Source organism: Pseudopipra pipra, chromosome 2 (assembly GCF_036250125.1).
Source record: "Pseudopipra pipra isolate bDixPip1 chromosome 2, bDixPip1.hap1, whole genome shotgun sequence".
NCBI lineage: Eukaryota > Metazoa > Chordata > Aves > Passeriformes > Pipridae > Pseudopipra > Pseudopipra pipra.
The window spans coordinates 38,609,719-38,637,019 of NC_087550.1; the positions used below are offsets into that span (position 1 = coordinate 38,609,719).

At 41.5% G+C, this 27,301-nt stretch overlaps 1 protein-coding gene and 1 long non-coding RNA gene across 4 annotated transcripts; one reads left to right on the top strand and one right to left on the bottom strand.

The window, feature by feature from the left end:
• Positions 1–398: 398 nt before the first annotated feature.
• Positions 399–18,407, bottom strand: CWC15 (CWC15 spliceosome associated protein homolog). 3 transcript variants are annotated; one of them, XM_064645104.1, is made up of 7 exons: positions 18,309–18,407; positions 15,399–15,537; positions 13,509–13,621; positions 12,531–12,619; positions 11,680–11,790; positions 1,378–1,496; positions 399–845 (listed from the first exon to the last, which is right to left on the bottom strand). In XM_064645104.1, the coding sequence occupies exons 2-7, from the start codon at positions 15,527–15,529 to the stop codon at positions 716–718; spliced, it is 693 nt and encodes a 230-aa protein (XP_064501174.1). In that variant the 5' UTR covers positions 15,530–15,537; positions 18,309–18,407; the 3' UTR covers positions 399–715. The 3 variants fall into 3 exon arrangements, with proteins under 3 accessions (XP_064501174.1, XP_064501176.1, XP_064501175.1); XM_064645106.1 differs by lacking the exon at positions 18,309–18,407 and adding an exon at positions 18,029–18,047; XM_064645105.1 differs by lacking the exon at positions 18,309–18,407 and adding an exon at positions 17,736–18,005.
• LOC135409496 (uncharacterized) lies at positions 18,363–26,868 on the top strand. The gene is made up of 2 exons (XR_010428235.1): positions 18,363–23,065; positions 23,647–26,868. It is a non-coding gene; the product is annotated as an uncharacterized LOC135409496 (long non-coding RNA).
• The last annotated feature ends 433 nt before the right edge of the window (positions 26,869–27,301 follow it).

Below are 27,301 nucleotides of genomic sequence, written 5' to 3' on the forward strand. Positions count from 1 at the left end.
GTGGCTGAGGGATTGAGCACTGCAGTGGTTTATTAAGGAGGGAAAAAACCTATAGTTCCACAGAGCATTCTCCGCTCAAGGCTCCCCTTGGCATTACACAGCATTGCTCCAGATGTACTGAGACAAGAGAGCCCAAAAAGCAGGAAAGCTGCTAAGAACTTGGAGCTATCCTGCCAAATCTTAACTCGCTTGACTGTAGGAAGAAACAAACCCCGAAGATTAAGTTTCTAACTAGCTATTAAGAGGAAGTCTAGTTTGCTAAAGCAAGTATAGCTCTTTTCAGTTCGCACTGCTTACCATACTCAGCTTGTCCCCATCTTTGATAGTACTGACATTTATCTACATTGTGCAAGTTACGAAACACCATCACTACAATTACAGGGCATTTTGGAAAGCAATTTAAACGATCAGCAGTGTTTATTGCAAACCAGCTTCTCTCTTCTACCATTTACAAGGTGGCCAGTAAAAGTAAGCACACATGAACATAAAAACATTCATGAAACACAAACTGGTTTAATTAAAACTGAAAAGGAAAACACATAATGCAGAAATAAAAACTCTGGATACATAGCAATTACTAATTGTGAAGATGCTGATGATCTTGGAAAATCATTTGGGAATCCATGACCAAATATTCAGACTTAAATTCTGAGGGAAAGGGAGGAAACGACCATGACCTTCCAAGTCCTTCTGCACCACTCCACATAAAACTGTACTACTTGATATATTTTTCCATGAACTTTTTGTGAAATTCTGATCGCAGAGTATCATTCACGAATCTTTTGTCCTTTTTTGTTTCATCTATCCCCTTGGCACAATTCTTGAAGACAACGTCATCATCCCACCTGAAAACAAAAGTTTTTAACTTCAGTAAGTTTGTATGAAAATTAGGTGCAATTTACAAAAAACATATAAATGGAGTTTGATGCTCCTATTTAAAGAACAACTAGTCAGTAGGACTAGATTTTAGTCTTTCAGAAAAGAAGATCTATTTTTCTATTCTAAGGCATCTCCTACATACTCACGAGTTAGAAGCAAGGTGAGTATTAGTAGATTAAAGGTTATCTTTACAGAAATTAATGGCAATTTGAACAGAGCAGAAAAAAAAACCTTTAATCTGATGGGCCTAATTTTTGATAAACCCAACAGTAACTGGAATACCTGCAAACAAGAACTGTGTTGAGAAAAAGGCTGGTATTTACTAATTTTAATAGGCACAAGACAATCACTACCTGCATCACTATCCCAATCCTACATTACACTGCTTGTGACAAGATCTGAGGAAGGAAACAAAAACTAGTAGCAGTGATAACATTTTCTGACTGAATAGAGAGAGGGAGCAAGGGGATGGGTATCAGGAAACAAACTGCACAGTACCTCCTCTTCACTTTGAAGTTTGCCTGAGGCTGTGCTGGGCCGGTAAGGTTCAGCAGTGGGTTACCACTCAGAATGTTCTCCATCCTAATTCTTTCTTCTTCAGCCTTTTGCTCTTGTTCCTGAGAACCAGAAGAGGATATATTACTTTTCTACGCTGCTTTTCTCCTCTAGTTGGTAGAGATAATAATTATTTAATTGTGAACACTTGCACAGATGGAGCTTTAATTTCTAGCTCAGACTTTTCAGAGTGTTTGGTACTTGCTTATGAGGATAGAAGCAGAGATACTCTAAAGAGCCTAACTTTGCTAATAAACTGTCAAACACTCATATCTGCTCTACTTAGCTGTGATGCCCCATCAAATATTCATTTAAATTCTAGCTTTACCATTCACATATTTATTAAAAATTGTATACAGCTTAAAAGACTTTCTTTATCCTCATGAGAAAAGAGAGTACATCATACAATATTCACTAGGTAGAAGAAACCTTACAGCATGTTGAAACTTCTCTGTTTTCAGCAGCTGTTTGGGTTTCACAACTAAAACTTCCCTCGGGACCAATTAAAAAGGATATTGAGAATTCCTCGGTGAAACTGAACAAAAGATGTCATAAGACTATTTAAGAGTTCCAATATTAAGGAGCAGAAAAATTTTCTTCTCCTTGTACTGTCAAATGCTTGTAACTTAAGCCTAAGTGAAGCAATGCACTACAAGCAACACACAGTAATTTCACTGCCCACGCTTCCAAGCTCTATTAACATATCTAGTGACTTAAATGTTCACAGACTTCAGAATTGATGTGTAATATTCATTTTATGTCACCGTATTTTTCCACAAGCTTTCACAAATACTGCCGGGAGTGATCCCTGATGAAAGAATCAGAAGGAAAAAGAAAAATTTAAATTTGGATGACTAACCAGGTCTGAAGACATTCTAGTTAAAAAATGAAGTCTCATTAGCACTGCAGGACAATCAAACCAGGGCTTTTAAAAATTATATAAATTAAAGGCAAAGAGATCATAAGATTGGTAAGGTTTTTTTTCTGAACTGCAGAAAATTCATGCCTGAGGACTTTTACGGGATCCCAAAAGAGGAAACAATTTCCTTGATGCAAGTGTTTATTAGGTTTAAGTGCTGAACTCGATGCTGATGCTAGCCAGAGCTCTCTAGCTTTAAATATTTAATCAATACTAAGTGATTTATTACTATCTACAACTTACAATATTTTTCAATTAAATTGATCAGGTATGTGAAATTCTGGATGGATGCCCCATCCCTAGAAGTGTTCAAGGCCAGGCTGGATGGAGCTGTAAGCAACCTGGTCTAGTGGAAGGTGCCCCTGCCCATGGCAGGGGGGTTGGAACTAGATGATCTTTAAGGTCCCTTACAACTCAAACCATTTCGTGATGCTATGAAATTTTCTTTTAAAATACTTCAACTGTCCTAAGAACACCACGGATTTCACACACTTATGAATACCAGATGATGCAGGATCACTGGTAAAGATTTTACCTTCCAAGGTAAAGTTTTAGTTATGAAAAAACACCCACCATTACACTGCTTCTCACAAATAAAATATAGAACCAGCTGCAATTAATAGCCAGTGGGATGACAAAAGCTCCCCAAAAGGGCATATTGCTTAAAACCAGGGCACAGCTTCAGGACAAGCACTGTAATGCCCTTATTAAACCACGTGCATAGGCAAAACTTGCCTTTGCTGCTGTATCCATGGAGCTTTAACACAAACCACAGCAGTTTAAAGTTATTAACATACATCAACTAAAGTTTTCATTTTCAAACATAGCTCTAAATCCAACATTTGCATTCCAACTTCAGTTATTACCACCACAGTAAATAAGGAAACACAGAGAGCAAAAATATTTTATATGGAACAACAATTTCTCCCCATATTTGAAATATAAACTCACATTATACTTTTCTCTGTGGATAAGAGACAAGAAATGGATGCAGCTTCTCTGCACACTATGGCAACCTTTGATTTACCATCTTCTTTCCGTGTAACATGGAGGAGCCAACAGCAGTGAAATACAATTTACTGCCCTCTGTGTCATGTCTTCCCACCAGAAGTCCAGCAGCCCTCAGACTATTGTACAGCTCATGCATGCAAAGCATTGATTTGAAACCAAGCAAAATCTAGGATACTGGTATGAGCGAAAAACCCAGTATTGATCTTGAGGTGTCTCCTGGGAGGTGATCACATTCTCTTTAAGACCATTAAGCAAATTTACAACAGGATGCAAGCATGTGAAGTGTTCTCTGTGTTGTCCAAAGTGAGGTGGGCTCTGCATCATTAACTTTAATCTTCAATGCTCCATTAAAAGTGAGACTCTGAAAACACAAGCAGCCTGGGACAAACCTTGAAAGCAAATAAAAAAGCTGCATACCAAAAATTCATACTCAAGAGAAGGTGGCACTAATAAGACCATTGTAAGAAAATAATAGTCCTCTGTTGTAAAATGCTTCTGTGGAAAGAACTTCTTCCAAGTCCTATACATGCAAACAGACACGGCAGTTTTCCATTTCAGAACTGAACTCCATGTGAACTCTTATGAAGGTGGTATGTAGAGCACAGCACAGTCTTGCCCTCAAACTTCCAAGACAGTAACCTCAGCCGCGACCCAAAGTTACTAAACCTCTGCATCACACATTACTTTATCTGGGGCAGACATTACTATCTTAGACTGGGTTTTTACGATGCATGAAAATGCATCCACACACCACTGACAAATACAGAACTACAATGCTCTCCACACACAGTGGTTTTTTAATGATCAAAGGTCAACTGGAGTCAGCCAGCACCTTTTGGTGGGAATTACAGTTCTTCTTCCCTCCCTTCCCCCATTTTGGATTTAATCTCAACAGTTCCTACAAAGCTGATGCTTCCAGCACTCTCTACCCTGCATGAGGAGAAGTGAAAAGCACTCAGTCATTTGAATTGTAAACATTGAGAATCACTAGGGAATTATAAAGCCAATATTAAGAATCATAAAAAATATGCATACAGTACTCCAGTGTTCTTATTACATAAAGATGCACACTCAAATTTCCTATAATAAGATTTTTAAAAGGCATGTTACACTTCATCCTAACTTCTATCTGCTTGACATAACCCATGTAATATCCTTCAGCCTCAATTAGCCTGACATAGCTTACTTTCTGACAACAAAGAAAAACATTATCAGACTGAAGTGATAAAATGTGGTGATAGAAAAAAACAACCAAAACTGAAATAACACTTTCAAGAAGTATTACACTACAGGCAATTGTATAAGACCAAAAGAGGGACTGAGGTCTGGGTTAAGACACCTACAGCTAGACATGGGCCCATAGGCACCTGAGCTCACATCTTGGTAGAGGTCAAGAGGATACAATATGAAGTCAAGATGGGCCTTCTGTTCATACTAAACTACTCACACAGGAGACCAGAGACACTCCAGGCTCTACTGACTGCATCTCCACGGCACCACCGTGGAGGCTGGGATACATAACCTGTACATTGGCCCCAACAACTTGGCCTTTCAGGCTCAACTGAATTCTGTCTAAAGCTGGCTATTGCTAGCAAAATATTGCATTGACTTAAGTGAATTACAATTGCAGAGGACTGGAGGGTGGCAAAAACTGCCTTATAATTGAAAGAAGTGGTAGGGGCAATCTTGGGAATTTCATATGATTACATTTTACTTTTGCACCTATTAAATTAATAAAAACAATTATGAACATAACATTAACAGAAACTGTCAAATGTCATTTTATAGTGACAACAATTACAGAAAAAAAATTCAGAAAATACAGAAAAAAAAGTTTTCTGTATTTGCAGTAGGAGATGCTGCAGAGCCCATGGGCACTTTGTGTGGCCCTTCACTGCTTCTCAGCTCTGGTAACAAACACAGCTCTGCTGTCTTTTAGACCTGCAGAGGCAGAACAACTAAGTACTAACAAACTGCATAAGCTTATCTTTGTCATTAAAAATCAACAGATTTAGAGTGTGAAAGCAAAGAAGTATTAGGAATAAATAGATGTTCTTGCAAAGTTTGTAGTGTGGTCGCATTTGGTGGTGGGAAGCAACAAGTTACTGGTTGTTCAGTTGTCAGTCACAGAAAGGTGCGTTTGCCCAGAAACAAGGGGATCTATCAACAGCAAAGGATCAGTAAACCTCCATTTTGAAAATGCTAGGGACCTCTTCCCTAATGACCATGGAATGGGGGACACATTGCAGGGGTGTCAGAAAGTCTGTAACCCTGGAGTACCTCAGCCACTGGGGAAACGGAGGGACCTGGGTTTCATGCAAGGGGATAAAAGATGCTGCGACCTCTATCAAGTGGAGAGACCTCACTGGGGATTGTCTAGTCAACTCTCCCTTTTATTCAAATAAAAGTTTTAGTTAGCTCCTCTGTCTCTGGGATATTTTTGAGGCTCATAATAGCAGAAACAGATATATTTTTCAGAACAGAAGGAAGCAGATCTGTTGACTAAGGCATCGCCAGTTTTAGTCACTTTACAAAGAAGACTCGGCACATATGGTAATTTATTTATGGAATTCAGTTGTTCAAAGCTGTTCTAGGTTGGATGACATTTCAATATATTTGCTACGATTTTCAGGAAACAGGCTAATTCTAAAGTCTGGTCTCAAAGATCTTGTTTGCATTATTTAGCTTCACTAAAATTTCCCAAAGAAGGTATTCAAGACAAAAAAAAAAAGATAATTTACTAAGTTCTGTATCTTAGAGACATGACGTGGAGAAAATACTAGGTGTAATTCACAGCGTTGTAAAGTTGACATTTACACTTAAGCTAAGTGATATATTTTGGCCAGAGATACAAAATCCCTCATTTCCAGCCAAAAGAGGTTTTCATTATGTTTCATAATTTTCCACATAAATCTTCCACTGCCCACTCCTCCACTGAAAGCTGGGACACTGCAGGCGCTGGAGCATGGGTTGTATCAAATCAAACAGACCAGACATAACCTTCATAGCTGTCTGAGCTTCACACCTCTGAGGCACAATCTAGCACAGCTGTTCACAAAATAAGCAGCTCCTAGTGCCTCCGTTGTTCTTGTGTGTGGTGGAACAAAGGCTTATTAAGCTACAGCACTATGAATACAACAAACCCACAGCAGAAGAAAAGTCTAAGGGGGAAAACAATACATCTGTATTCACTCCACCCTTTCTAAAATAATGCCTCTTTGCCTGCCTTTGTGTTCCGCAACACGAGGTGGTTTATAACGCTTTTCTTAAGCCATTTCAGCAAAAAACATGCTATGGATTATTCCCTCACTACAGCCAGCAACGCTGTGCTGTTCAGAGGCAACGTGCTGCACCAACTCTCTGCAGAGATCCATCAGACATCAGCCACGTTGTAACCACCGTGTTAGGGGCAGAGGTAACAATACAGGAATATTGTGGGGTGGGGAATACAACTGGACTGGTAGAGGGAGCCCCATACCCAGAGCAAGCAGACAGGCATGCTGCTATGTAAATTAGATCTCACAGCAAGCCTTTGCTGCACAACTGCACTCACCATGCAGCAGCACAGCTGGGGGAAAAGAAGTGGACAGAGCTATATTAACCTTAACTAAACAATTATTCCTTATCTTGCTTTAAGATTTAACAGTCCCTGGGCATGTTTGTTTCTGACAGCAAAGGAAAGACAAACAGTATTGTTACTATGGTTATTTTTTTTTAGCATAGTCCCTACCCTTAGCACAGAGCAAGATTACTTTTACAGAAAGTGCTGAAATTCCTGAAACTACTCCATTGTAATAAAGTCAGTTACCCTACTTTGTTTTCATAGATGTTGAGTAGCTGAAAGGAAACCTGAAATACCCACATTTCACTGAAGGCTGAAAAAAAAAATAAAAATCACATAACCTGATTTGAATGCTAATTTTTGAATTACACACTGTGACAGCCCTGCCCTTAGCAGCAGGGAATGAAACTCAGTAATGCAGAGATTCACCCCAGTTATTTGATCCTGTGCAAATTACTAACTCTGTGCAACACAGCGATTCAAATAACTGAATGAAACTGCTTTTGCCTCTTTACTGAAATTCTGTCTTATATCACCAATTTGATATTCTAGTTTTAGTCAGACCCTTAAGATTTAAGGGAAAAGGTTAATATTTATCAAGACTCATTTTCTGATGTTTTATTTGAATGCCTGTGACACGGCTAAGACACAGGGCAGAGCTAAGATCTACTGTGACCACTGGTAAAGTAATATATTTAGTTACAGAGAAACATTTGGTGAAATAAAACTGTTAAGAAAAACATATCAAAAACTTTAAGTCTGCCTTCAACTAGGCAAAAAATGACTGGATGTTCAAACAGCTTTGCTGGAACTGCACTTGTACATTCAGCTGCTCACTGATTTGAAGTTTGTTTTTAATTATTTCAGTTTACCTTTTAAGGAAGCACTTGCAAATTGAAAATCAAGAGCATTGTAAAGCTGAATTTAGAACACTGAAATGCTTACATGAAGCCTATCCATGGATGGTCAACACAGACACAGACCCAGCATTTGTACAGTCTTTGTACAAATGTACCCAGCATTTGTACAATTCTATAAAGACCTAGAATTATTCCACAGAAAAGGCTTTCAAAACTAGAATTTCCTGGTTAGTTTAGTGTCTACTAGAAACAACCTTAGATTACAATTGTGGATGGCATGAAAAAAGTCAGGACTCCCATGCTCAGTTTTTAAAAAACATTCATGGTATTTGTTTAATGATTCTACGTAATTCAAGAGAATTTAAGCATTTTGAGAAGTTAACAAGCTTTGAGAAGAACTGCTTATTTGGCTGGCAAACTATTACAACCTCTTACAACTAACATTGTCAAAATTAGATTTAGAGGATTTCTACGGAAATTGGTATTACCACATAAGGGCAGTTAACAAAGAACACAATGACCTGAAAAAAGCAGATTCTCATATTTTCTTTTTAACTGCTGTCTCACCAGATATGCATTTTGAAAGGAGCAGTCCTCCTTTCATGGCAATGTAAGTAATGGACACCAAAGTGACGAGTGAAAAGAGTCAACAAAAATACAGCTTACTCTTAACTGAAGTCTCAGAAATAATTGGACTAGCATTTTAATAAATCAAAATAACTAAAGTATCTGGGGAAAATTACATATCGCACAGGTTCGGGATATATTACTTATTTTACCCACTTAATCTTATTAAGACCCTGGAATGGTCCAAGAAGATGAGAAGAAAAGATACAATAATCTGTCCATATAACAACGAGATTCAAGAATGACCTGCAGAATGAAGAGAGAACAGGCATTCACTCTGCAGTTTCCCTCTGCTTGGACACTGGTTTACCCACACTGCCTGCTATGGACAGCAGCATTTCAGCAGATAAAGCATTCCTGTACATGGATTAGGATTAACAGCAAGTACACAATTAAGACTTCACATGAGATGTTATCCTGATGTCAGATGACTGATTAATACAAGGTTACTTACAAAATTATGTTTAAATTACGGCTTGCAATACATAGCTGTATGAAATCCCCCATATCTGAACAGAAAAGGAATTTATATATATATTTATATATAAATATATATAAAAATATATAAATATATATACAAATATATATTTACATAAATATATATCTTTTTATATATATATTTTTACTATAAAATCCTTTGCCAGTACCACCTTATTTCAATGCCATGGAAAACAAGGCATAATCTAAAGAGACTGTACCACTTAAAGCCAACACACATAAGCAGTCTTTCTGAAGGAGACCCTTACTTACCTTTAAAAGACTCTTTCCAAGACTGAGCCCCACCCTGGTTTTTACTTTTTTCATCAACATAGAGTTTCCTACTCTCAAAAAACCCCAATAAAATAAAATTCTAAGAAACTGTAGAGCACCCTTTATTTACTGAAGATGCCAGTTTTAAAGAGAGCCTACCTGCTACCAACCAGTGAAAGGATGAATAGTGTAGGTCTAGACAGTGAGTGTGCAATAGTGGGCACTACTGCAAATAAATAACATACTAATTTTTAGGAAGAAACAAATGTTCATTTAATGTAAACATGCAAATATTGAGTATGCACATAGCATTGGACATTACAAACTCTGCTTCTGGGGGAAGGAGAATGTCCATGATGGTAAAACATAATACCAGTTAAGAAAGGAAAATAAAACAAGTGCTATCCTAAATACTTCATGGCTTTTAGCACCCTCTAGTGACAAAATTAGAATTTCATGGAGATTCTTACTTTCCACACGTGAAAAGAGAAGCACGCACTTGGTTGTCTGAGCTGCAATTTACTACCATTATTTTTCTAATGTAAGTTCTCTACATTGAAATGTGACAAGTTATGCTGTTTAATCCAGATATATAATTTCAACTATCAGGCAAAATGAAAAATCCACACGGACCTAAGCTTTCATTTTAAGCACTGTGCAAGGACAGTTGAAGTCAAAGTCTTCCCTACACATGGATACACCTTATTTGCAGTTTTGTACATTTCACACAGAAATACATGGAAGAATTGTTACCAGTGTTTTTAAGTCATTTTCACCATGTTGTTACTGCAAAAGACAATTTCATTTCTGCGTGATGTGCCTCAAATGCCCAGATAAAGAGACGAGACATGTCTTCAGACATACTTTAATGCATGAGACCACTCACAGGCCAGATGGAGAATCAAGTATCAACAGTCTTCTACAGCAAAATTTCTGCACTGAAGCAGCATGGTACAGCTTTTAGCCTTCCGTACTACTTAACTCCAAAATTGCAGAGCTCACTGGTTTTTACAGGCCTTGTTGATTCTAAAAGTACATTTCTATATTTTTAGGCAAGAACAGGCATGCACTACATTGCTGCCTACAGCAATTAAAACATTATTCTCTCCTAGCTCTTTCTAGTGTCTGCTAGAAGCTATGCCCTGTTCACTGCCAACTAAGCATTCATGAAAAACACTAAACTATGAATATGTGTGTTAAGCTACAGGAAAGGTCAGGGGTAGTTCAGTGGCTTCAAAACATTAAGTTGACAGAGCAGCCTTTGATTAGCCTCCTGTTCAGCATTTAATGTGTTCATTCAGCATGTTCTAAAAAACATCTCAGATTAGTTTATAAAAAGGTGACAGGTGGCTTGGTTTTCTGACAGATTTTTTTTTGTTTGTTTGCTTTGGGGTTTTTGTTTTGTTTTGGTTTACTCTAAAGGAGAATATACTTATAAAAATGTACAAAACTACTGAAGGAAGCAACATTTTACAAATGCACTAAGATGATTTAAGCCCTATTCAAAAAAAAGAAAGCACTTGCTAAAAGTAGATGAGGGAATGCTACATGTATCCACTTCTGTTGCACCCCCAAAGACAGAGTGTTTCAGCAGTGAAGATTAAATACCTGGACTCTAAACTCTATTGCAATACAATGTTATAGCCAGTACCCAATGCAATTCTAAATCCTGACCAGTTTGACAACACAGACTATCCCCAGATAAAGTCCAAGGAAGTCCATTAATCAATCAGGGATTTTGCTAATGCACTCCAGCCCAACAGTCTCTCTTACACAAAGAGCCAAAAGCAAAGGTTTTAATCCCACTCACAGGAAAACATCTGTAACTACAAGGAGGACTTCACTCCCCTTTCAAGGGCAGAAAACGGTGTTTCTGTCTGTAGACAAGAGATTACAGGGAGGTGTGAAAGCTACATGTGCATTGAGTTTCCCAGTTCTGAAAAGACTGCTGTATTATTGTTTGTTTTTGCAGAGACATTTTTCAAATGAATTTGCCTGTGTATAACCACATGGAAATAGTTTCGGTCTTACAGTTAAAACTGGTGCTCCTTGTCAAGGCAATACAGCACCAATTCTATGAAAAACAACTACTATATGAAACCTGCAGCCATAAGAAGCAGCATCAAAAAGCACATATCTTTATTTCAGAAATAACTTTTTTGTTTCATAAAAGCTAATTAACAAATTAAATTACACTGGATAGTATGCAGCTCACTAATGCCACCTATACAATTTGGCAGGATAGCTGTCTTCAGATGACTTGCATATGAAAAGCAAGATTATCTTGACTGACTGCCTCTACAAACTGTAGGAGAAGAGAATAAAATGTTTCAGTGAGTAAAACATTCAGTGTATCTATATTCTTGACAATTATTAGATAGAAGAACAAATACATCATACTTGAACGGCACTGTGTTTAGCAGTTCTTACTTGCCCTAAGTACTTAAGGTACACCAGTTTTAATAAACACCAGTTTACAAAAAAAAACAGGTGCTCTTAAACAGGTGAGATTTTACCTTTCGAGCCTGTTCCTCAGCTCGTTCTTTCTTGATTTTTTCCAGTTCAGCCAAAAGAGCTGCAGTGTCATCATCATCACTGTCTTCCAAGTCCTCATCTTCATCATCTTCCTAATAGCAACAAATAGAAGTAAGAATCAGCTCATTCATTTCATTTAATAAAAACAATCGTGGTCTGCCCAGCTAAGGCTGTTATTTGCTGATTTCTGAAGCACGTGGGTGCTTGTAGTAGCAGAAAACACAACATAAATGGTTTGTTTGCTCTTGTAAAGTCAAGACAAAAATATGTTTGTGCTTTCAGGATGACTGCAATTAAAAATGCAGTGTAACTGACAGACCCTAGAGAATGGCCGTCCTCAAACACTCTCTAATCACTGTGACATAAGTCATTACAACATTGTGCCCGAATACTCTGTCCAGTGCTGCTGGGACCCAGTATCACAGGATTAAAAAACCCTGAGCTTATTGTCAAACCTTTGACCTAGAAGTCAGCATGGGGAAAGGAGCCAAGGGTAAGCATCTTTTGCTCATGCAGACAGTCATTTGCATATATCCCAGCAGTTCTACCTTTGAGGAATTCTAACTAACCCAGTAGTGGACAAAAAAGTCACCCATTACCCACACTTTAAGTGGTATTTTCAGTTCCCTAGTTTTTGTGTGCTTTCCAAGAACAGCACGGACCAGAATCCTCTGAACCGCTCTGGACTTTCACCACAGTACAGAAACTGTAAAAGGAAGATATGTCGGAACCTGTCTTAAATCTTTAGCAAACATAAAACTACATATTCCATTAAGAGCAAATCCTGAAGGCAGGACAATAAAAGGAAAGAAGACAGACAAAAGATACACACATCCGTAAGCGGATCATCTGCATCAAGATTTGCTGCAGGAATCTGGTCTAGCCGAGGCTTCTTAGACACAGAAGATGATGTTGTATGTTCTATGGCAGAAGAGTTTAAAGTAAGTCACTTCATTTAACAGCATCTAATGTCAGAAAGCAAAAATCTTCACAAAATATTTGTCTTGCATTACAGTAAGAGAAACAAGCTTATGCTCACTTTTTCCTCACTTCTCAGTCTTAATGCCCATGCTAATTCCTCCCCTGTAGATATCCTCAAGAGAAGTGATAACGTCCCAAACTTACGATTTGGCCTCCAGAATTTTTTTAAGTCATTATTTGAGACAGAAAGAACAGCTATGGAAAAAATATCCTTATTCTATATATCCAACTGGAGGATTCCCATTTAGGATCACCCCAAAGCATTACTCTCGGCTACTTTTGCCCAAACCAAAACTTGAAATTTGAAAGCCGTGCAATACTTTTACACCTAAAGTGCTTAAAGTATGCCAAGCTTAGTGCTAAAAATGAGTATTTCTCAAGATGCTCTTTGATTTTAATTATTACTTCCCTGTATCTGAACAGAACTGTGTACTTTCAAAACAGATTTATTGTTACGCTGGTGCTGTGAACACCAGAAGATGAGTCACTCCCCCTTCTCCTTCCTGTCTCACTTGTCCAAGTACAAGAAAAAGCCCTTTATTAGCTGTACATACTTGTTGCCAATTCGTTACAACCACACTGTATCAGCTGGCCTGCATGATGGCCTAGGCTTTTCTACTGGCTGGCCTAGATTCCTGCTAGCATGAAGCCAGAATGAAAGCCAGCAGACATTCCCTTGCAGGTCAACAGCTCTGAACTATCAGACCAATACCCCAAATTCTACTCCCATGACATGCTGTCTGTAACCTGCAAACTTCTTACAACACTAAGCTTCATGCAAGAGCAGTGTCACACAAAGCCTTTCAGATTTTTGTTTCTCTGTTTTTACCTCTGGTTGGTCTGTCTCTGTTCTTCTCTCTCGCAGCGACACGTTCTCTCTCCTCCAGCTCCCTTCTGAAATCACGGTTACGCACCTCTTCAGGAGCATCCTGAGTGGTCTGTCTAAAATAACAAACAAGGGGAAAAGAAAGTCTGAATTTTGACAGTCTGCATCTGGGAGCAATTTTTCCAAGGAGGCCAATAAATCCTGGGGTGAACAGCACTACGGTGACCTTTCTTCACCATTTTCTTCCCTGAAGTTGCTGCTGCAAACCCAGTCTCTGAAGCTTACAGACAAGATCAAGACTAGAACATCCTTTTCATAAACCTTCATAGACCATGACCACTAATAAAAAAGGTTGGGAGAACAAGCAAAACACGAGCTTTAGTGAAACGTCTTGAAACATGTTTGTCCCTCTTTTATATAACACATTGACCAAAAGCAATGAACTATGTATATCTGAGTCACACCAAGTGCCACCTAGAGAGTGCTGAAATTACTGTGGAAATCTTGAAAAGAACTAAGGAATAAAAACAAGCAGCAATTCCTTTCACCTCTCTGTGAACCTAGTGCTGGAAATAAGAGTGCCTGGATGAAACCCAGACTTGAGCCATTATAAACACATTGTGTGCACAGTCTGTCTTTATGATGAAGTATTTAATTTGCTTTTGTAATTAAAAACCTGAACTTGGAATTCCTTTTAGAGCTGCAAAATCCCCCCAAACCCTGTGTCATTCAGGCGAACATGAGTGGGACTGAAACACTGAACTTTTCCTGCAATGATGCAGTCCTGGCAATTTAACAAAGACAACTTTGTATTAGGTATTTGGAAGAAAGAACAGAAGACACTTAATGCTCCCTCCATCTCTCCCTCTCACACAGATAGATTTGTTAAAACATACATTGTTTATTCCTGTACATACCTGTCCCTACACACTTCTTTCAAAGCAACAGACTGGTGTTCCAAATCCTATTTTTGTTTAAAAAACAAAGCACCAGTAAAACACATTTGACAGTACTTTTTGTGCTGTTGATTTTGGTATTCTCCAAAACACTCCAACTCCCTTATGAATATGTATTCTTAAAAACCAAAGGGCCAGGAGGGAAGAGGTGACAGGGTAAACATCTACACAAAAAAGCACAGAAGTAAAACCTTGACAGTAATTTCATGGAAAAGAGCAACATCAGTTAGATAAAACAAACATTTTTAGGTTGTCACATTTAATAGAAATTCTATGTATCACATTGACTCCAGATTTTATTTAATCTTTCAAAAAGATAACAAAGATTTTTATGCATTTCAATGCATACAGAGGAAAATATTCCTAAGATCACATTATCTTTCTCAGTGGCTAAAGCAATTTCTTCTCATAGGACCTGCATGAACCACCTGCAGTGTTTAACATCAGCTCTTCCAAAACATACTACTGCCTGAGTGCTATTCTGTGATTTTCCTGCCTCCTCTTAATGCCATTACCAAGTGGTCTTTTGCCAAGAACATGACGTGGTTTTCCCACTTTTAAGACATGCTCAACCTGGTTTCTCCCGTCCCATCTTGCTCTGCAAGTGACAGCACTTTCGGTGGCTTCCTTTCCACTCCACTGCCCAAAGTGCTCAGTCTCCAATGCTCATATTCTCCTTCTGATGTTTCACGTCCACAAGCAGTAACAAATACCACTAAAACTAAACCTCTCCAATCACCTGCACTGCATTTGATCTCCTAAGTCTGCTTTTGAGACTTTCACTTTCAGCCCACTTGTTCAGCATTGCTGCCCAAGCTCTGGACCCTGCTCACTGTCGAACACATCAACATCTACCACGAAAATTTCAGGTACCACTCATAACAAAAATATCTTTCCCAGCCTGTTTTGCTCTAAGACCCAAAACACCAATACTGACCTGTATTTGATTTTAGTATGAGAAGGAAGATCTCTGCTGGAATATTGTTTGGATAGTTGGCTTAAATCTCCTTCACCTTTTCCTCTTCCTCCTCTTGCAGGTTCAAACGTTGGCCTTGCTGCTGTCGTCATTTTAACTCCTAAACAATCAAGGGATAAACCCAGTTGTTACTAAACATGTAGTGAAAGACATTCATCAGAAGCTACTTTGCTCCTGAACTGTAAAAGCAGTAACAAGTCCCACCACAGAACACCAGCTATCGCTTGACTCCTGATCCTTGAAACTGAAGGAACTTTTTATTGAACGGAATTTATCTAGATTTTCAAAATAAAATCTTTGCCAACATGCTTGAAAGACAACACACAGATTCTAACAAGAATATAAAGACACCTTTGTAAAGTAAATAAAACTGCCCAGGAGCTGGTCTCCAATTCTTAAAACAAGCGGCTCAGTCTTGCAACTGTACTCTTTCTCCTCCTGAAAAATTGCAGTCAAAAATGACTGCCTGCAGGGAATGATCCCTTCATTATTCCACAAACCATATCTAGGTACCATCACCAGAAATGTTGGTGGACACATAGCACAGCACGCCCAGGATGGTGCTGGTTGTTAAACACTGACGAAGATCACGCAACCTGAGCGCTCCAGCCCTGGCCATGGCCCTGCTCCATTTTCCAGTGCAGGCACGACCCTGTTATGAATGCTGGGGCACAGTCCCTTGGGACCGACCTGTGCAGAGCTCCAGTTGGCCAGCAGCACCTTCTGAAGGGCTGGGATCAATGTTTTCCTGGTGGCACAAGGCTGACAGCTTCACCCTTAGTAAACAACAGGTAAATAAAAAAGCTTGGGCAAATGGAGAAGTTGTAACCAGCTCTCCCTGAGAAACTGCAGGAACTCACATATTGCCAGCATGTCCTAAAAAACAAACTGGCTGATGCTGCAAAATTGCTCCTATTTATTCTGTGGCAAAGGAGTGAGACAGACTCAGCCAGCCTCAGCCATGCAGACACCCTGTCAGCACTCACTGTGTTCAGTGCTGCTGGAGGGGACCCAGAGACCCTGTAATCCCAAACCACTATGCCAGCCAAGAGCTGGAGGGGGTTAACCAACACCAGAAAACCCCATGTGATCAACCAGCACCATCAGGACTGAGGCAACAGCATGAAGGTGTGTCAGGGGAGGTTTGCATTGGATATCAGGAAAAGGTTCTTCACCCAGAGGGTGGGTGGGCCCTGGGACAGGCTCCCCAGGGAAGTGGTCACAGCACCAAGCCTGACAGAGTTCAAGAAGTGTTTGGACAAAGGTCTGAGGCACATGGTGTGACTCTTGGGGCTGTCCTGTGCAGGGCCAGGAGATGGACTTCGATGAGTATGGGTCCCTTCCAACTCAGGTTATTCTATAATTCTTAAATCTATCTGATTTATCTATCTGTGATCTTAAATCTATCTGAAATGATTCTCATTTCTGCTTCACCAAGACACACACATCCACTAACCAAAACCTAAAGATATTTAGGACACAGAAACCTGCAGAGAATATAAAGGCACTAGTCCTACCAACCAGAATGTTGAACACTGAAGGGTGACAAGAGAACCTACTAAAAATATTAAAAAGCAAAGAAAAAACCCATGACATTGCTTTGTATGCTTTTGTGGTATACAAATATTTATGCTCTACTTACATTATTTGTTATTTAGTCACTTTTAATGAGAGCACAAAGCACACAACTTCAGTGTCAAAATTACAATAGAACCTGTGGCTGAAAGTAACATCCCATCAGGCAGAACACAGTTACTGCCACTGACCCACTGAGTGGGTCACACACTGAGAAAACAAAATTAGCAGAAGGAAACATCTTCAAAAAGAAGTGAGACAGTAACTAGGCTTAACTTGTTAATCAAGGACGGCTGATACATTTCACTGATGCTTTGCAAGTCAGCTGAAGCTCAGCGAGACATTTTTGCTCTGCCTTGGCACAGACTCTGCCAGACCCATGATGCAAGAGAGTCACTTGCTCTTGTAACTTATCTATGCTAATTATATGTAACACAATGGATCCATGAATTCAGGTGAAGAATGGTATCCAATGTGGCTGCATAAGTTTCATGAAACATTAACAAATTGTCTGGCAAGTGCCTCTGGTTCGCTTATATCACAGAATAACAGAATCAATTAGGTTGGAAATGACCTCTGAGACCATGGAGTCCAAGCCACAACTGATCACCACCTTGCCAACCAAATCATGGCACTAAATGCCATGTTCAGTCTTTCCTTAAACATCTCCAGGGACAGTGACTCCACCACCTCCCTGGGCAGCCCACTTCAACGTCTACTCACCCTTTCTGTGAAGAAATTCCTCCTAATGTCCAACTTGAATCTCCACTGTTGTGGCTTAAGACTGTGTTCTCTCGTCCTGTCACTAATTGCCTCGGAGAAGACCCCCACCTGGCTATAACCTCCTTTCAGGTGGTTGCAGACAGTGAGAAGGATCCCCCTAAACCACCTTTAATCCAGGCTAAACATCCCCAGCTCCCTCAGACGCTCCTCGTAGGACTAAGTCAGTCTGTGTTCACCTTGCCCTAAAAGGACCCAAACCCCACCTGAAACCACTCGGGAACCGCCACACCGACCTCTGAGGTTTCAGAAACGCGGGCCTGAAAAAGCCTCTTTAGCGCTACCAGGAGTTATGGGCCAAGAGAGAGTGACCGGCCTGAAGCTGAACTGCCTCGGCCTCGCCGGGCTGCGCCCTCCCGGGGGGGGGGGGGGTCGAATCGCAGCGCCGGGCCGCAGCCCGTCTCTCGCTGGGGGAGCTCCCCCCCTGCACCTCCTGCCTCACGGCCGCCTTTCCCCCCTCAAGGCTCCCCCGCAGCCCCCCCAGGCCGCCCACCCGCCGCCCTCCCGGGCACTCACAGCGCGGCCGCCTCCTCCCTGCGCACCAGGCCCTACACCGGCGCCATAGGTCCGCCACGCGCCCACAATGCACCGCGGCGGGAGCGCGGACCATAGAGAGGGCCGGGAGCGCGTCCGCCATGGCGGCTCTGAGCAGCTCGGACTAGTGGGAGGTGTCCCTGCCCGCGGCAGGGGGCTGAAACTAGGCCGTCTGTAAAGCCCCTTCCAACCTTAACCATTCTTTGATTTTATATTCACTGCTGTCTCTGTAAAGAAGCCAAAGCATGAACGAGCGTCAGTCGGGGATTAAATTTCCCCTTTAAAATGCAATTCCTTCCTTGTTTTTACCGTTCCCTGTAGATTGCACTTTACTATCAAACTTCTGCGAATCCACACGAAAGTATATGAAGTAAAAGGCTCTTTGATGTATCTACAAATGAACACGGAAACATTTTTCCCTAGCACTCTGCAGCCAACATGCAATTTAGAACAGAGCCCACAAGAGGTCCCACAGATATTGCCATCCAGGGAGCTGCTACGCAGCAACGGTGGAAAGTGGACCCTTTCGGTCCGCAAGCCATCAGAGAAAGCACTTGGAAGAAGTGGGCCTTTAGCATAGAAAGAAACCTATTATTTTAAGCAGTTTTTCAAAAATGTTTAGCTTCACTCCGAAGTCGGGTAAATAGTAACAATAACAACGGTGTCATTTCCTAATAGCTACCCCTGTCAGTAACCAAGTATCCACCATCGCACTTTCTCATCTGCGAGCCTCAATCTGCACCCTCTGGAATGGGTTTATGATTTCTTCCACTATAGGCAGTTTAGACACAAGATCACAGAGAAGTCTGGCTTTGGGAATTTGGTACTGTTGGGCTATAGATCACAGAAGCCTGAAATCAGTGCATCATCCTATGATAGTGGGTGTTATTCCTAGACTACAAATCTGTGGAGGAGCTGTTTCACTAATTTGACTGTCGTGGTACAGCAGAATGTTGTATTTTTCTCAGTAACATGTCCTGAAGGCAGTGCCTACTGTTCAGTTGTAACAGCTATCTGGAAGAAGGTATCGAGTCTCTATTACAGACCTCAAGAAACAAAAGGACTTCTCTTGCTGCTGTGTTAGAGGAAAAGGCAAACATTCTGTGTGTGCTAAAAATTGGCACAGTCCCTGCTCTGAACAGATTGGAAGATTCTTTAAATAGCAAAGGAACGGCCTAGTGTTTTTGGCCAAAATTGTTCCCCAAGCAGCTTTCCTTCCCCCACCTTGTGTGTATCACTGTGAAGTACAAGTAGTTACAGATGTGTTTTATAGTCCAGGGTTTGGTTTCCTTGGAAGACTTGAACTCTAAAGATGGATGTTGGTAGAATGGAGGTGCCTGAGACCAGACTCCTGAAAGTCTTGTTGCAGAGGCACCTAACCTTCATAGGCCCACAACTTTTGGGTTTAAAGATCTCTGAACATACAGATTTTTGCCCAATCTTTAACTTGTTTGGACTCAGTTTAGGTCTAAGAAGTTTAGCATCATGCTTTCTCTGGGGCCTAACAGATCTCTTTTCCACTCAGGTGCTCAGGGAGCCTTCATCCAGCAACGATTCTCAGATCTTGTCTGCACTCTTCGATGTCGCCATCAGTCTCTCAGTCCCTACAGGGCACATCCTGTAGCTCTTTCCCAAGCAGGGCTGATTCCGCATGTGGGTAATTATTGCCCCACCAGGCTGGCCAGCTCCAGGCTGCTTTGCCATTTAGGGATGTTCTCCCTGTGTTTTTGAAGTTGATTAGCCAAGCATAAGGGAAGGGATTAAAGATCCATCAAGAAAAAGAGCATGGATGTAGAAGGGAACACCACTCAAGTTCAATGGCAAAGGTGACAAGTGTGAATTCCCGTATTCCAGATGATGCATTAAAATGTCATCAGACAGTGTAAACAACCAGACAATAACAAATCCCTCTTCCCATGTCTGCTCTAATCTTTGCTGAGCAATTTGGCTGTAGCAGCCCCTAGAAAGGTATTGTGTACTGCATGGAAAACATGAAAAGCAGGAGAAGTCACTTCCTTTGATCATTTCCTCCAGTGATTAATTACCCTCACAGTTTAAAACTGCACCTTATTTTTGCATTTCCAAACATAGGTGCCTGTTGTGCCTTTCTGTGGCAATTTTAAAAGCCTGTTTTCTCACCAGACATACTTTGTAATCTAGGCTTGCCACTGCCTTTGGATAAGGTAAGCAGCCTGGGCTCTTCTAGTCTTATGATTGTTTCCTTCCTCCAACCAATTATTTGAGGGCTTTTTCTTGCTCCCTATCCAATTTATGAACAACAAAAATATAAGAACAGTTTCGGCATCTTCTCCATCAACATGAACTAGAGAGATAGAACCGCTTTTCTCCCCCAGCTTTCTACATGGTTATTTGTCTGAGGACCACACTGGCATTTTTACCCACACCACTACCTTGGGTGCTTGAGTCCCAGATACATGTCCATGGTGACTCTTGAGTTCTTCTCAGGGTTGTTGTTTTCCGGATTAGAAAATTCCAGGTAGTTTTTGAGCTGAGACAAATAAACATATTTGGCTGTGTTAAAGGCTTCTGTCTCAAAAATAAATCCCTTGCTGGTGTCACTGGCATAGCCTTTTAGTTATGGTCCCAAATTCTTTATGGTACCTGCACATATTCTTAGTGCAATTTTATAGTTACTTGTGGATTGTACCAGGAGACTAACATTCTTTGGTTATCCCAGTGCTCTAGAGTGTTGATCTCACCTAAGTGCTGGTCATTCTCTGAGATTATGGCAAGATCCCAAAAGACATTGCGTCCTGAAAGAGAACAAAAACATTTATAAAGACCTCATGCCTCTTAGGAGCCTTAATAATGTTTTTCTCATCTACTTCTTGGCCTGTACTGTAATGAAGATTGCTTATGTTCCTAACGGACTTTAAAAACTCCCTTTTAGCCTTGCCAGTGTAGAGATTTTCCCCTATTTCCTGTATCATTTTCCTATTCTTGAAATCTTCTTATGTATAGTCTTTGCTAACTGGTTCCCCTTCCATCTGTAACATTACTCTTACTTGTTGATTTTCACGGATTTTTTTCTGAATCCAGACAGGAATTTATTTGAGGCAATTGTCATTCCTGAGTTTTTGTGTCTCTCACTGTAGGCCATCTTCTGCCCACCCTAAAAGAACAGCAGCAGGGTGTGCAATCTCCTCTTTCAAAGCAATGTGGTACTGTGAAGGTGAGCATTTTCCCCAACAGGGCAGAGGTTCAGTGTCAGAATGGAAATCTCCCAGCTTGAATTTTTCCCTTGCCTCCCTTCCTGTGAGAGCCTGTCTTTTGCCATCTGAGGCACAGCTTGCATGGGCTGATCAGAAGAAAATCCCTTTTCTGCTTTGGAGAGGCCACATCACCATTTCCTCCCTCAGGACACTGTGTACGTTGAAGGACTGTGCCTCCTGCTGGGTAACAGACATGGAAGGGCACAGGGGATTGTTCAAGAGTGGAAACTTGGTGCGGGAATGCTCAGCAAATGGCAGCCTTTAAAGAAGTTTGTGGGAAGTTGCTGTTTCCTTGATTGGAAAAAGAACAGAGGCTGGGCAAGGCTGTGACTCAGTCAGTGAGTCAGCAGGGGTTGCTTTCCGATGAGGCCATCTTGGCTCTTTAGTTCTCCGTCACACCTTCCCTGCTGCCATGGGACAGTAAAAACCTTTTACTGCTGCTTCTCTTTGCTGACGAAGTCATCCTGGCCCTTAACCTCTTCCCTGACACCTCCCACTGCATTGTCTCTCCAACTTTCTGCTTCTGTGCTCCATCTCATCCCCTGGGCTGCTGTTTGTTTTTGTGCCTTCAGTGCTCCAGTTCTGGGTGGATTGAGCAGCTATGAACTCCTGCTTTGCAGTAACAGAGAGACATTGTGACCTATTCACCACAGAGGGAAAATCCCAGGAGTCAGCAGTAATTCTCTGCAAAAAAAAGACACAGGATGAGGACCTGATCTGGATCCTACCCAAGGCAGTCATGACATTCATCAGACACCTCAGACTGTGGTTCCTTTGCCAGACATTAAACGAGCTGGACCAGTGCTGCAGGCCTGACACGCTGGTTTTGGATAAGTCTTCTGTTTATTGTGTCTTTCCCTGTCTGCTTCCCGATGCACACGGCTCTCCGCTGAGATCCCAGTGCTTTTTCAACATGAGATGTGATGTCAACCAAAAGGGACTCAGGGACCTGGGGAAGGAGGGTGCTGGAGGAAGGAATGGTGCCCCAAGACACACACAGTTCACGCTTCCTGGACTCACAGCTTTGAATACACACTCAGCTCCATGGAATCTCTCTTGTTTCTATTGAATTGATTGTTTTTGAGCTTGGGCAAAGCAAATAATTTTAGTCATGCAGTATTTACATCCAGGCAAGCAGCCAGAACATACCTCTGTCTACAGTTGCATCCACTGTTACACAGAACTGTTCCACTGTTTTATTTATTAGCCAAACATCTCTAATAGCTAAGTTAATTTTATCCTTTCCTTAGTGATGGTGACCCAGTCTAACTGGGAGGAGTCTCAGTAGCGCAGTGCCCAGACTCTGAAAAACTGGCTGTCCATGCACCCCTGTGGCTCTGGCTTTGGCCCTGCTCACTTTCCCTCTGTCTTCTCGGTGTAGATGTGGAACAAGAAACCAGTGAAGTTGTCAGTCATGGTGGAGTGAAGGTGCACCCTTCTCTGTAAGAGCCAGCTGCAGCTGTGACTTTTAGCAATAACATCAGGAGTTGGTACCCATATTGCTCTGTAAGTTTTTTTCTGATTTAGTTCTTTATCAATATTTGTTCAATCAATAGTTTTGTTCCAAAGAGGAGATTAAATTAGATGTGATTCATCTGGATTTAAAATTTCAGTTACTGAAAGCTTCAAGATGGAGCTAAGTACTTTTCATAAACAGGGCTGTAAGAAATAGAGCGGCCGGTGTGAAAGCACAGAATCTCCTAATTTATCTCAAGTCTCCAAACCAGGAGTACAAGGAAGAGTTTATAAGAAGAGTAAAACAGCTATATGCCATTCTGACTAAGTTAAAACACAATTCAAGTTCCTTTCCAGGAACATCTCAGTAGTGCAGTCCTCAAACTCATTGAAAAGAAGGTCAGCCATAGGATCAATTTCCACTACCTCCAAAGATGGCACATGAATGTAACACGTTTTCCTACCTAAGAGGATTGTAGCTAGTATCAGCCAGCAGTGAGTTCTGTTAACCACTGTGATAACTTTTGGTTATTGTTTAGTTACTGAACTAGCACAGTGTTCAGAGGGTTTGCTCAGTAGAAAAGCAACTCTGGCTTTGGAAGACTTTTAACCACTTGCATTGTTTCTTTCAGACGTGGGCAGAAGCGAGCTTACTCTGATTCAGATGGAAACAAAGAACAACAGCTTGGAAAACAATGAACTCTTGACCCAGAAGTGGGATCAGCCAGGTTGTTTTCCTTTTAGCTCTTGATTACAAATTCACAGTATTTTAGCTGCTGAGGCCTCAAGGGAGCCTTTTGCATATGTGGAACTGTGTCAGTGAAAAGGGCTGGCACCCAGGAAACTGCTCTTTTCTTCTTACCACTGTTACTAGCCAGGGAACCTTGACACAATGATCCCCTCTCCTCAAGTCTTTTGCATTTCCCTCTTTATAAAACTAGGAATAATGGACCAAAGGCATTTGCTCTCTGACCTATAGCTACAATTTCCAATGTAAGAGGAGGCTATGAAATTTGATTTTTTGTATTACAAAGCCTAGAGGGGTTTGATGTGCAATTTTACCATCAAAACCGTCACCTCTCTTTGAGGCAGACTAGTAAACTGAGTCCTGCTGTGGAACTCAGACTACAGATAAGCAGGCTTCTTCTACAAGATCAGTAGCCCTGAATGAAGCCCTTTATGGATGGTAAAATTTTTTCCCTTTCTGGGTTTTGATCTCTGTTTTGGGATTTGTGCAGAGGGGCAGGAGGTGCTCAGTTGGAGTTTAAGTGGTTAGTAATGGTTAGGAGTGTCAAAACCTGATTATCAGAGTTGGTTGGTTCAGAGTTTGTGGTGGCCAGTTCCTTCAGCTGAACATGGAGCTTCACAGTGGGTGTAAGCAAAGCCCTACCTGCAGATGGAGGCCTTCTGAACACAGCATTGCTTGCTCCCCTGAAGACTCACCGCACATCAAGAAGGTGTGTATGCTGCAAACACCTCTGCAGACGTGTCTCGTCTTGGCAAGACCCTGCCTGTTTCTGTATCATTGCTGCTGAGGATTAGTAACTGAAACCAAATTTCACATTCCCCTCCCTTTTCCTGTTCTCCTTGGCCAGTTACCTGCCATGAGCATGTTGCAAGCAGCCACATCTCACGTCTGTCCCTGCAAAAACATGCAGATTAAGCAGCTTGACCTCATTGCTCCCATCCATGCTACCTTACTGTGCCCCTAGTAACTTTGTTTTGCCATCCTTGAAGGTAAAATTTTAAACAGGAATAGAGGGAGGAAGTCCTGGTCCTGTGCAAGGTGCTGCATCCCACTGGTAGGGAGTCCCACTCACCACAGCACAGCAGTTCTGTGAGCAGCTGTGAGGGGAAGATTGATAGAGATGGTGCCTGTGGGGGTAGGGCTTGCACAGGAATGTTTGGCGTGTGATGAATGTGCTTTCTGCACTGTTTACATCTCTCTCCCCTTCTAGTTTTCATTGTACTGGAGCCTGCCTACTCCAACAACTCCAACTCCTGCAGTCTTTACCAGCTATGAGCTCTGTAGTCCATGCTTGGTAGGCCTCAAAGCACTTCCCATCAGGTGTCAGGATGTTCAGTCATAAACACATGGAGTGGTTATGCACTGGCTTGTGCTAGAGGGATGTTAGAAGGCTGGGGTGCTCTCGAGGGAGCTCTGGTTCATTTGGTGCTGCACAGAGGTGATGGTCATGACTTGTGCAGGCTTTCAATTTTCTTTACAAAGCAGTGCCAAAACCATATACTGTGTCATAGTGACCATGTAGCTTAAGAGGGTCCTTGTGTAATGTGCTGGCTCCTATGAGTACTGTTCTATTGCATCCTGTGGGGATCCTATCCCGACATCCTGAGTTTTACTGCGTGGGAGGAGATCTTGACATGAGACTCTACAGCACTGAAGACTAGCACGTCTTGAATATCACCCGATGAACCATGTGTCTGGGGACTGGCTGCTCCTCAGCCTGGTATATGACAAGTGTTACACAGACACAGACACGTTAATACCACCGCCCAAGAAAGTTAAGTCAGCAGTTACACAGCAGATCCCAGCAGGCACTGCAAAACCCGATTCTTCTGAGCTGTTCCCAAAACCAGGAGGCTCCCAGGTCAGCTCTTCAGAGGCTTTGGGTTTTGCTCTTGTAATTTAACCTGCAGTTCCAGTAGCCACCTGTTTGTGTAGAGCTCTAATTTGAGGCCAGTACTTCCTTCCATCCTACAGTCAGTGTGACTAAAAGCACTGCTGCTTTTTTATTTTAGAGAAAATACCTTGTCCTGGCTGTGGTGCACCAGTGCTATTCTGTGAACTCTAAGGGCAGAATCTGAGCCCTGTACTCATGGCAGTGACAGGATCCTGGGACTGGTGACTGTTTTTCACATCTGACTCTTTCCCCAGGCAGTACTGGACAAGAAGCAATATATGTGGAAAATATGATTTTATGTTTATACCTAGCAGCAGTTGCAATATGTATTTCAGTAGCAAGGCCAAGGCCTGAAATGAGAATGGAGAAAGAGCTGCTCACTCATCTCTCACACAGCCAACACACTTTATTGTTTCTTGGGCTAAATTCCTGTGGTGGCAGGAGTACGTTAGGTCCTGCGTGAAGTTTGTCTGAGCAGATGTGAACATCCTGGGCTCACTTTAAAGCCACTGCAGAGACAGAGGCATATCTGGAAGATGCTATCTTGTCTTCCCCTGGACACGTGGGATGATGCAAGTCACACCCTTGCAGTGCTTTCCTCTCTGTTAGGACAGGCAGGTTCCATATGGGCATCTCCACTGCCGATCCAAGTGGCACAGAGGACATTGGAGCTGGGAAGCAGCTTACCTCCATCTGTCAGGTCTGGCCAAACATTTAATGCAGAACATCTTGCTCCTCCTCCCACTCCTTGGTTCCAAAACACTGCTATTACTGGAGACAGTGGTGTTACTGGGTGTGGCTACTACCTTGTCTCTTGATTAAAGGTTCTGGATCCTGTCAGCAGGTTTAGCTTTCTCAAGGATTATGCCTTTCTCCTTCCCTCCTCTGAGGTGATGCAAGCCTAACAAGTCTGTACCTCTAATTTTGTTCCCACCCATCAGTCTTCTGTCAATGCAGACTGTCAGGAGCTGTCTCACACCTTGTTTTCAGGTAGCATGTAGCACAGCGAGCTCTCAGCATTGACTGAATCACACCACACTTTGGAAAAAATAAAACAAATCACATAATAAAAAATCAGTGTTAATACCTAGAAGAAAAGCATGTAAGCGGGTAACTTTCCTGTCCAAAACAGATTTAAGGTGTGTAAGAACTGTTGTGGCTCTGACCAACTGACAACCTGCAAAATAAAGACCATTGCAGTTGAAACATCAACTCTTTTATTGTAGGTGTTATTGTGTTAAAAAGCATCTCCTAATTTAAAGAATAGAAGTATTGAAGCACATCTCTAAACAACTCATTTTGACAGTAAATCATTTGCACTATTGAAAATATTGCCTTATATTGCTAATCTAAGTCTATCCTAATGTTGCTGTCTAGCATGGGATTGTCATTGTGCCTGTTTCAAGCAGCCTGAAGATTAACAGAGATCTCTTGAGTCTGAAGGCTGTGATAAAGTGCTAAAGGATGTAGCCTTTGGATTGTATTAATGTTACTCAGTATTTATGCAATGCATTTTTACTTCATGGTTTACAAGGTCCCTGTCAGGCTCCCAGTGTGCAAGGTTTTGTACAAAACAGAATATGTCCCTGCCCTAACGGTGAGCAGAGAGCAGTATGTTTGGGTGCTTCACTGTTCCCAGTTGTTA